This window comes from Ipomoea nil, unplaced genomic scaffold (genome assembly GCF_001879475.1).
Source record: "Ipomoea nil cultivar Tokyo-kokei standard unplaced genomic scaffold, Asagao_1.1 scaffold2036, whole genome shotgun sequence".
NCBI lineage: Eukaryota > Viridiplantae > Streptophyta > Magnoliopsida > Solanales > Convolvulaceae > Ipomoea > Ipomoea nil.
The window spans coordinates 1572605-1582798 of NW_017618464.1; the positions used below are offsets into that span (position 1 = coordinate 1572605).

Genomic DNA, 10194 nt, shown 5'->3' on the forward strand with positions numbered 1-10194 from the left:
GATGTCGCAAAATGATAAGTCTAAGTGTTTGATTGCACTTTTTTAAAAATTTAGAATTTAATTGCACATTTGCACTATTAGATAAAGTTTAAGGGCATGTTTGGTTCATGGAAAATGTTTTCCTTGAATTTGAGGAAAACCCTTTGTTTGGTTCATGGAAAACATTTTCTTCAAAAATGAGGAAAATATTTTCCATAGTCCCCCCGGTAGGACAATTATGTCCTCACCAAATTTTCTAAATTACCATTATTATTATTGTTGTTATTATTATGTAAGGTTATACTTGTATTATACTCATTATTCCTTACAATTTCAAAGTCAACCAAACAATGTAATTAATCTTCCTGGTCATGAAATTTTAATTCCATTTCCCCTCAAATATTAATTCAATTTCCCCTCAAATATTTCCGACCATTTTCTTTTTAAAAAATATACTAATAGTTGTATAATACTCCGTAAGTTAAAATATGGGTATGCAATCAGTTAATTTGATTAATCCATACTTCAATTTTCGTTTAACTAAATTAAGTAAAATTTTAAATATTTAAATCATTAACTGAACCAAAATATGTTATTTTTTACTTTAACTGAACAAGTATTTTTCTTTGGCTAAATTAATTCAATTGAAATAATTTGGTATTTTAAAAGATAACAGGCATTAACAAGCATGCAGTGTGTATTTATTTTATTTTGTTTTATTTTATTTACATATATGCATAATAAATTTCCAAATTTAATTTGAATAATTGAACTAAATTAACCAACAATCAAAATTCTTAAAAATGTATGAATCGAAACAAACCAATTAACTGAACTTTTTCGATTCAATTAATTAATTCAGTTTTAATCAAAGTTTGCAGAACCTATACCCTGGGGACTTGTACAACAACCAGACATGCATCCAATGGGATTAGGTTACCAAATATAGGTTGAAGCAATATGTTTCCTGTAAGTAGTCTGAATACCAATATCCCATGAGAAGAAGCCTGATGAAGAATTAGACAAGGCCATCTGCTACTTCCTCATAAGAAGAACAACTGTGTGGGCTGCAATGCTCCTATTCTCCCCTAGGCTGTCTACTTTCTCATGAGTTTTTGCTTTCAGGTTTACAACTGAGGGGTCTGCACCAAGCAGCTCACATAAATTGGATCTAATTGCTTCCTTGTGAGGGCTTACCTTTGGTTTTTGGAGGATCAACGTTGCATCTAAGTTTCCAATTTCGTAACCAGCCTCGTGCATCAGCCGTACCTGATCAAAGGCCCATTGCATGAAGACGTTAGATCATATTCCAGATTATCATCATGAAAGAAAAAAACTACAACTCAATACACAAAGCTCTTTAACCATTCTAGTTTTGATATATATATATATATATATATATATATATATATATATATATATATATATATATATATATAATTCAGCTCACCATTCTAGAGCTAAAAAGGTTGCATTAATGATTTTCCATACAAAGCTGATTCAAGCTCATGCTTGAACATCTTCTGATCCTTAATTAAGGTCTTTTTGGTATACAGGATGGTGCAAAGACTGCAAACTCTGTATATAACATTGTCCTGAAACAGATTTTATTCTGGCAGGTGGCTCCTCTAAAATTTTAATTACTTCCTGTTCCTGGCAGTTTTACCCTCTCAAGAGTATATATGTTGGAATGCCTTTCTCCCATCACCCTTGGGCTAAACTTAAACAATCTATCAACAGAGTGTCCTGGCTTCTTACCACATCTTTTATAGACAGGAAAAGTGTGATTTTAACTCTTAGATTGCTTCTTTTAAAAACTCTTAGATTGCTAGTGTTTATTTGTTTTAGCCCTGCTTATCATAGGCAAACAAATGCCATCTTAATTATTTCAAATTGTTGCAATTTTGGTCTTTCTGCTAATGGTTTGAATAAAACTCCATTCAAATGAGAAAGCATGTGCATCACCACAATTTTAAAACACCCCATATTATTTTAACATGCAACACATGCTTTCTCACCCCTAAGAGAGTTTCTTTGAACAATTGGCAAAAAGGCCAAAATCCCAACAATTTGGAACAATTGAGGTTTAGATTTGCTCAGCCATGATAATTATGGACTAAAATGACTAAAACCTAACCATTGAAGGCCTAAAATTAACACTAATTAGGGACTAAAACGACTAAAACCTAACCATTGAAGGCCCAAAATTAATGCTTCGAGAAAGCAGGAATCATGAATGAAAGAAATCTTGGTACAACCCCAGCCAAACTAGTCAAGCAGTTGACTTGATAACCACAAGGTTCCACATTTGACTTCCCATGGAGCTGTCTATTGGCCTTCTTGACTTTAACCGGTCATCTCAGCTAGGGTCACAAAGGCAAGTTTCACGTAATTGCTACCTACTTTCCCATAAAATCAAAAGGAATGAAAGAACTCCAGAAAACTGCATCAATAACCTAAAGTTTAGGTGATCAATGTTCTTGCATTCTATTAGTGGACTAAGCTCAGGAGATCCACAGCTATTCAATAGGATTTACAAGTGAGCTCTTCTCTAACATGTGCGCTATAATAATAATAAGATTAAGCAGCAGGAATACAAATATCATAAATAATCATATACTATAATAAATTGGACAAATTGAGTTCAACATATGAATTAAAATCTTACAGCTTCTTTGATGAAAACCGACGACGCGGCGCCTTTCCATTTAGGATCGTTGTCTGGAAAAATCTGACCGATGTCCGGAAGCCCCAAAGCACCCAAAATTGCATCAACAATACAATGAAGCAGCACATCACCTATCAAAAATAGGGCAAAATGTTCACTTCAACCGCAAAAAATTAATTCCGAACCAATTACAAATTAAATTCATCAAGTATATAAAACATATTCACCGTCGGAGTGAGCTTCACATCCTCTATCGTGAGGAATGTTTATTCCGCCAACAATAAGAGGATATCCCGGCTCCAAACGGTGGAGATCGAAGCCATGGCCCACTCTGAAGGGTAGCGACTTTGACGGAGTAGCGGCGCTTATTCGAGGTTCAGTTTCCATAGCGCCGGCGGTAGTGGAAGCGAACACCACCGCGGGCGAGGTCTTCGGAGACAACACGAGCGACGGCGCGTGCGGCTTAAACGAAATAGACTGTCCATAGATTCCGGTGCTAACACTGAGAGAGCTCTGCCGTTCCGAATAGCTCTTCCTGGGCAGCAGAGCCGCACAGTGAAACGACGACGTTGCCATAGCCATCTTCTTCTGTCAGAGTAAACGCTTCGACTATCAGCTCACAGTGACTCCGTTTTCGTATTTTCTGAATTCTCATTTAAAAATTTAAATAATTTCCTTCTTATGGCACGGGATTAATGGGAACATTGGCTCATTGGTTGCGAGGTTCTATATTTTGGAAGTTTCACAAGACACGTGGCAGAATATTATTGGTCCACCCTGATCTCAAATTCTCAACGTTTCACCTATCCTGATTAATGAGATGTCATTTATGATTATTGAAGTAATTACATTTGTGATTTTTGGAGAGGTCTTTATAAAAATAAAATAAAAAATTGAGTAAGGCTTTTTAATTTTTAATAAATGGAGAGGAAGACTTTTTAGGGGTATTTTTCATTCTTTTTTTTTTTCTTTTTTTTTTTTTGCAAAGTTGACTTTTAATGGGCCACTAGTTGAAACGAATTTGGAACTGATAGCAGGTGCACGTTCTGTTCTGTGGGCAAATTACAGTGTGATGTGGACCATAACAAAAAAGTTCATTTTTAATATATTAAATATACAAAAATAATGTATATTCACTTAATACAATGTACATTATTTTTGTGCTGAATGTACATTATTTTACAGTATACAAAATATGGTCCACACAATTTGTATGGACCATGATCCACACAATAATGATTGCGTTATGTGTCCTGCACGTGCCGGCTGAGCATGTGAATGATTGTTTAAAAAAAAAAAAAAAATTGTGTCAGGCTTTTTTTAAAAGAATTTTAACAAAAACAATGTTGTTTTGGATCAAGCTCCGGACCTTAATCCACGATATAATTTGCAATATTTGAAATGATTGGATAATTGGGCTTCTGATAGTTCTGAACGTCGGTCAAAGCCCACACATTTTGGGCCTCCTTCTCCAGCCACGTTGGATCCACCCAAAAACTAGGAAGTAGGAACTGCAACACGTGGCGGATACGCGCCTGGTTGGATCACCGAAGGTTTTAGGTTTTTCTTTTTCAGTTGCATGCTGCGCCTAAGCTTTCTCTCTTTTCGCCGCCCTCCGACGCTCTTCTTCCTCTCTCACTTTTGTATTTTCAAGTAGGGAGAGAGAGAGAGAGAGAGAGAGATAGAGAAGGAGAGGCGTTTGGTGCCAATTTTGAGATTACCAGATCGTCTTGATCATGGCTGCCCCTGAAGCTCCTGTTAAATATGTCGGCATAGCTAGAGATTCCGCCGCCTTCCGCCTCATGAAACAAATGGTTACCTCTCTCTCTCTCTCGCTCTTTGTAACGCCTACACGTGCGGAATCAACAGTTCACTTCCACATATATTTGTTTATTTCGGTGTCCTGAATGCTACTGCAGGATTGAACTTTTTTGGTTTAATTCGATTGTTTCACTTCAAATTTTGATATTTTACCGGTTCCGTGTATAGAGAAAGTTAAGTTGTTTGGATACATATAAGTTGATCAGCATTTTCTTTGAAAGTTCCTGCTTTTCTTTCTTTTTATTCGTCCTTTTGGATATTTATGTGTCAAGGAAACAACATCCGGGTCTGCTCAACTATGTCTTTGAGTGGTGTACATTTAGGAAAACAGAAATTGCAGAAGCTTTTCCGTCAGCACGATCAGAAAGTGGCCTTTGAGATGTGTAGTGCCACTAGAGTGTTTATATTTATATGCATTAGAGGAAATGAATCATATGATTTATCTCTCTTAGGTCTTCTTTGTTTATTGAATTTTTAATGATTTCCTTGTGCTCTCAATATGTGACAACTTAGGAAATATGTTTGGCATTATGAATATGTCTAACACTTCCAAATGCATTTGATAGGGATGGGAAGAAGGAGAAGGGCTAGGAAAAGATAAACAAGGTATCAAAGGACATGTCAGAGTTAAAAACAAACAAGATACTGCAGGTTCTCTTCTTAGTCTTTTTTTTTTTTTTTTTTTTTTTTTCCCTACAGAGTATTTTCTTTTACTTTAATGGTGCTAATAATAAGCTGTTCCTCTTGTTGAACATAGAAATGAATTTTGTTGCGAGTAGTAATTCTTTTTGACTCTTTTCATTTTTGAGACGTGTAAAGGTATCGGAACAGAACAGCCTAACAACTGGGCATTTGATACAACTCAGTTTGATAGCATCCTCAAAAGACTTAAAGTGGTATCTTGGCATTCATGGTTTTGATAATTCATTACTGAAATCCATTCTCAGTTCTTCCTATGTAATTAATATCTCTTATTAATTATTTTGCAGCAAGCCACTGAGTCCAAGAATGAAGAAGGTATGTTAAAGGGAAAGGATATTTTGATTTATCTAGTGTATAACATTATGCATAACTTGTCTCTGTTTCCTTCTAACAGTAAATGGTAAGGATGAAATGCAAGTGGACACAAAGACAAAGAATTCTCCAAGCAATGAAGAAGCAGTTGCTAAAGTAACTCGTCCACAAGGAAGGTAAGTACAGTGACTCTTTGAGCTCCAGTATTTGCAAACTCCTAGAAATGATTATTATTTGATGCCCATAGTTTATTATTCTTTGTCTTCCAGATATAAGAAAAGAGAAAGGGGGAAGCTTGTCCACTCATATTCTTCTCATGATCTTGAAGGAATTCTTGTCAGTCCCATCTGTGTTTCCTTCTCCATTCAATTTTATCTTTTCCTCATTTGGAGTACATATTTAGAACATTATTATTTTGCATTCTGAGTTATATGCATGCATGTCCTTGCTTTTTTCTTGGATCATTTACTGCAATGCTAATTTGTTTATACTCTTAAATTTTGTAGGTCAAGAAGACAAAGTCTGCACCAGCAAATGATGTTAAGGATTTGGCAGAGGTAGTGGAGGCATCTGAAATCCAGATAATTCCTGATGCTGAAGGCAAGTTCTAGATTTTCATACTTGTAGCTTTAAGGCTCTGGTATATATGGATCTTGCAGTACTATTGCAATCAAATGAATGATGACTCTGGTGCAAATAACTGCATTCCAATTGCTTACCACTTTACTCTAGCAAGTAGTGGTAATGGATGTTTTGATTTTTTAAAATCCTTCTTTATTCGTGATTCTGTATTGTGGGTCCAAAGATATCCAAAGAGGGTGGTGAATTAGAATATCTATAGATTGTGAAAAGATGATGGAAGATTAAAATTTGAGCAGCAACAAAAATATATTGTGTAGATAGTGTGAGTAAATAAATAAAGAGCAAAATGTAAATAAAGGGAAGGAATAGGAATAGGGGAACATGTAGTGGTTTGACTAAGCCTACTTCACTACCTAATTACATATTCCTTCTAATTGTTGAATCTACTAGTAGTTTAAGGGCGTCAAGGTTGTAACCAACTTCAGCAAGTAACCTTCTTTGAAGGTATTCCCTTCACTAACATTATAGCCTTTCTACAACTCAATTAGCACCTTGTGCACAAGGTGTTTTACAAGATTGCTCTCTTAGACGTGATTGTAATGAAACTAGATTGAGTATAGCTATAGTGAAACCAACAAACTCAAGACTATTAGAGTGACTCTTTTGAGGACAATTTCAAGACAAGGAAGATAACTGAATAAGTTAAGGAAAGAGTACTTTGAAGATATAGAACACTTTCTGCTATTGGGTTATATAAAAACCTAAAAACTGGATCTTTATTTATAATTAAAGTATGGAGCCTTGAGGATTAATGTCAGATGACAATTTGGTGCTATATATTGAACTAGAGCAAAGATAACTGAACATTTTTTTTAAAAAATCAGCACAAGGTGTCAGGATCAGTCATGCTTGTCAAACTTCATCGACTGCCTAGCACTCCAGTTCAACGGAGTGCAGTAATTGATAACATTGCAGTTAAGTGTGCACTTCGTTGAAGACTTGATGAAGCAGCATGCTTTGACACATAATGGGGTTAGTGTACAGGAATTGATTCCTGTGCAACATTTCTGTTAGGCAAAAATTCAAAAACTCTGATCATTGGACCACCAACATTTTACTAGATAGAGGTTAAGATAAGGTAATGCATTTCCCATGATACCCTGTTAGTTCAAAATTTGTGACATGGTTCAACATCATTTTAGGGTTAATAGAAAAAAATGGATTTTGTACTGTGCACATCACGCTTGACCTATTTGAGTGTTTGGCCCCATAATATGTTGGTCTTCACACCAGTATTCCCTTGTGAGGAACCAAAATTTGCAACTGAAGTGGGATAACCTACACATTTGAAACACACGGTAGTTATATTACTCCCTCTGTACCAAAATGGATGCATGACATGAATAACTAGGCTTAACTCAAAATGTCTACAGTTTAAATTTTTGTAATTTTTAATTTATAGTGAATAAAACTTGTATATTTAAAGAATACATTAAAAGGTCTATTAAACAAAAGCATAAATTTGTAAATTATAACAAATTGTTAAAAGAAAGCAAACAAAAAAATTAAGTTGTTTGGTAAATGAACAGTAGGCAGCGCATACAAAATGTGGGAGAGTATTCATTCAAACAAGGATTGTTTTTGTATGTGCTAACAGATTGCCATGCGTCAACTCAAAGAACAGTGCAATCATAAAAACCTGGTGAATTATTAGTGCATAATGCCAGACACTAAGTATCATCTGTTTATCTTCTGTTTATCTTCCTGGAATATCATTTTATGACCAAATTCTGTTGTGTCCTCAGCCACTAATGAACTACTAATCTATTATCACATCCTTGTAAGAAACTTTTGCATAATCTGCTTATCTTTCTTTAAAATCATCTTATGAACAGGCTATGCAGTGTTCTTCAGCCACATATCAAGTATTACTAATTGTACCTTTGTTAAATGCTCATGAATTTTAAATGCTAAGTTCCTTAAGAAAGAATTGTTTGCTAGAGATGGCATTGAACTGTGTTTCTGACCACCACTTATCTTTTCTCATTATTTAGTCACTGCCTTCTTTATATAGGTCCCACTGAGCAAGTTGTTCCTCCAGATTGGTGGGGTCATAAATTTGGTTTTGTATCTGGTGGTTTTCTTGGAGCTCAGAGACGGCAAAGGAAGTCCTCTACTGACAACCAGCTAGATTTCAGTGAGAGAACTATGTTCTGTGAGGAGGATCAAGAAAATCTCTATAAACATGTTCAAGTATGTATTTCCATTAGCTTTGATTTTTTTTTTTTCCTATCCTCTCATTCAAAGTGACCAAAATGAAATCCTCACAAACCAATCATGTCTACATGTTAAAAACTTATTACGCTGAAGAATTATTTTGGCCTGTTTTTGAGGAATGCATAATGTAATTCATTCGCAATAGCAACTGATATATTTAACTCCATTTGTTGTTTCTATAGTAACTTTGGAACGATCCATTTTCTCATTGTGCAACACTATTTGGAGTCTTAGCAATATAATATTTCCATAAGAGTAGCGAATGGATTACATATTCATTTTAACTGGTCTAATTGCAGGATAAATCCACATCTGGAAAACAAGGGCTGGGCATCAAGGACAAGCCCAAAAAGATAGCTGGTTGCTTCTTTCAGGGGAAAAAGACATCTTTTGATGACAGCGATGGGGAAGATTCCTCCGATTCAAACTTGTCGATGAAAGCAAAAAATGATGAAATTTACAAGTCATGCGAGAATGATAACCCAAAAATGAAATTAAAGAAGTTGTGTAAACACCTTCTTAAACAGGTACTTTCCTAAGACCAACACTTATGTTGCTTTACTAATTAAAGAGTGTTTGTGGTTTGCTGTTTCATTAATATAGATTCAGAAATTCAGTGACATCTTGCTTGTTGCAGGCACCAGGGAATTCCTTGAAACTGAAGCAACTCAAAGTTCTAATAGATGAGCAATCATCAGCTGTTTTTGAGAACTTCTCTGAAAAAGATGCTATAGCTCATTTAAAACGCAAGGTAAGAACAATTTGCCGAAAACCTGAAATGGAAAACCTTTGGCCTACTGAAACATTTATCAGTAATTATTATTTATCTATTGCTCTTCTCCAATCCACCTTTCTTCGTTTACCCAGCTTGAAGGCAGTGACAAGTTCTCAGTGGAGGGGAAGCGAGTGTCTCTAACTTGAAAGAGTGGCTGAAAAGAATTTTGCTTCGTAAGGAGATAGCTGTACCGCAATGTACATTGTTGCTGAGACTAGTTTGGGTGTGATATACCAAATTAAACCATAATGAGGCAAGTCTTGATTTATTCACCTGTAGTCCATTTGTTGCAGATTTGTTTTTGGCTGAGAATTGGATATATAGCTACAGAACAAAACAGTGATCTTCCTCTGCATCATTGTTTTTTTTTTTGTTTATTTTTAATAGTATTTCGGAGGTAAGGAATAGGTTTATTTTTCGTTGAGATTAAAGTTGTAATGCTAGCGAACATTACTGCAAAATTTTACAGAATGTTTTATCCCTTTCTTTGTCAAGGAGAAATGGAGTATTTGATTTACAATAATTGCATGTGCTATAATTTTTCTAGTGTTACAAAAATCCCGCCTAGGCACCGATTAATTGGCACTAGACGTTAGCCGGCCGCCTAGTGTATCATAATTGGTGGTCTAGGCGGCTGGTGGACTATGCCCCGCCTAAGCGCCGCATAGGTGTTGACTGCCTAGGCTTTCTAGGTACCGACTAGGTTGCCTAGTGGGTTGATTAGTTATTGTTTCTTTTTTAAATGGTTTTACTCAAAACGATATTATTTTGAGCGAAATAATCTAAAAGTATTAAATAATTTATATTTATCAAGTATTAAAAAAATTTAAACAATTCTTTTTTTTTTTTAAATGCACAGGCACTTAGGTGTCAAATTAATCGTCGCCTAGCACCTGAAGAGTGCCTAGTGATTTTTTCAACCATGTTTTTTATCGGTAACAAGTATAGTATTTGGGGCAATGCCCTGTGTGAATTTTTTTAAAAAAATAATAATTTTGGTTTGAGTATTAGTATGAAATCTATTAATTCTTATTAACTTCATATGCAAGGGAAATTGGTATTTCGCATTGAGACAGAT

The 10194-nt window shown here is 35.2% G+C and overlaps 2 protein-coding genes across 4 annotated transcripts; one reads left to right on the plus strand and one right to left on the minus strand.

The window, feature by feature from the left end:
- Nucleotides 1–746: 746 nt before the first annotated feature.
- LOC109147989 (2-C-methyl-D-erythritol 2,4-cyclodiphosphate synthase, chloroplastic) lies at nucleotides 747–3319 on the minus strand. 2 transcript variants are annotated; one of them, XM_019295683.1, is made up of 4 exons: nucleotides 2875–3319; nucleotides 2648–2778; nucleotides 1014–1248; nucleotides 747–963 (listed from the first exon to the last, which is right to left on the minus strand). In XM_019295683.1, exons 1-3 carry the CDS (start codon nucleotides 3227–3229, stop codon nucleotides 1015–1017), a joined length of 720 nt encoding a protein of 239 aa, XP_019151228.1. In that variant the 5' UTR covers nucleotides 3230–3319; the 3' UTR covers nucleotides 747–963; nucleotide 1014. The 2 variants fall into 2 exon arrangements, with proteins under 2 accessions (XP_019151228.1, XP_019151227.1); XM_019295682.1 differs by having other exon boundaries at nucleotides 747–1248.
- Nucleotides 3320–4222: 903 nt separating this feature from the next.
- Nucleotides 4223–9650, plus strand: LOC109147987. 2 transcript variants are annotated; one of them, XM_019295679.1, is made up of 12 exons: nucleotides 4223–4461; nucleotides 5035–5119; nucleotides 5288–5364; nucleotides 5458–5485; nucleotides 5565–5658; nucleotides 5752–5818; nucleotides 5989–6082; nucleotides 8139–8317; nucleotides 8641–8868; nucleotides 8979–9092; nucleotides 9209–9289; nucleotides 9410–9650. In XM_019295679.1, the coding sequence occupies exons 1-11, from the start codon at nucleotides 4384–4386 to the stop codon at nucleotides 9260–9262; spliced, it is 1098 nt and encodes a 365-aa protein (XP_019151224.1). In that variant the 5' UTR covers nucleotides 4223–4383; the 3' UTR covers nucleotides 9263–9289; nucleotides 9410–9650. The 2 variants fall into 2 exon arrangements, with proteins under 2 accessions (XP_019151224.1, XP_019151223.1); XM_019295678.1 differs by having other exon boundaries at nucleotides 9209–9650.
- The last annotated feature ends 544 nt before the right edge of the window (nucleotides 9651–10194 follow it).

Coding starts and splice junctions, on each gene's coding strand:
- LOC109147989 (XM_019295683.1), bottom strand. CDS start 3,229: ATGGCTATGGCAACGTCGTCGTTTCACTGTGCGGCTCTGCTGCCCAGG. Junction 2,779..2,874: donor ATGTGAAGCTCACTCCGACG/GTGAATATGTTT, acceptor TATTTTTGATAG/GTGATGTGCTGCTTCATTGT. Junction 1,249..2,647: donor CGGTTTTCATCAAAGAAGCT/GTAAGATTTTAA, acceptor GCCTTTGATCAG/GTACGGCTGATGCACGAGGC.
- LOC109147987 (XM_019295678.1), top strand. CDS start 4,384: ATGGCTGCCCCTGAAGCTCCTGTTAAATATGTCGGCATAGCTAGAGAT. Junction 5,486..5,564: donor TGAGTCCAAGAATGAAGAAG/GTATGTTAAAGG, acceptor TCCTTCTAACAG/TAAATGGTAAGGATGAAATG. Junction 6,083..8,138: donor GATAATTCCTGATGCTGAAG/GCAAGTTCTAGA, acceptor TTCTTTATATAG/GTCCCACTGAGCAAGTTGTT.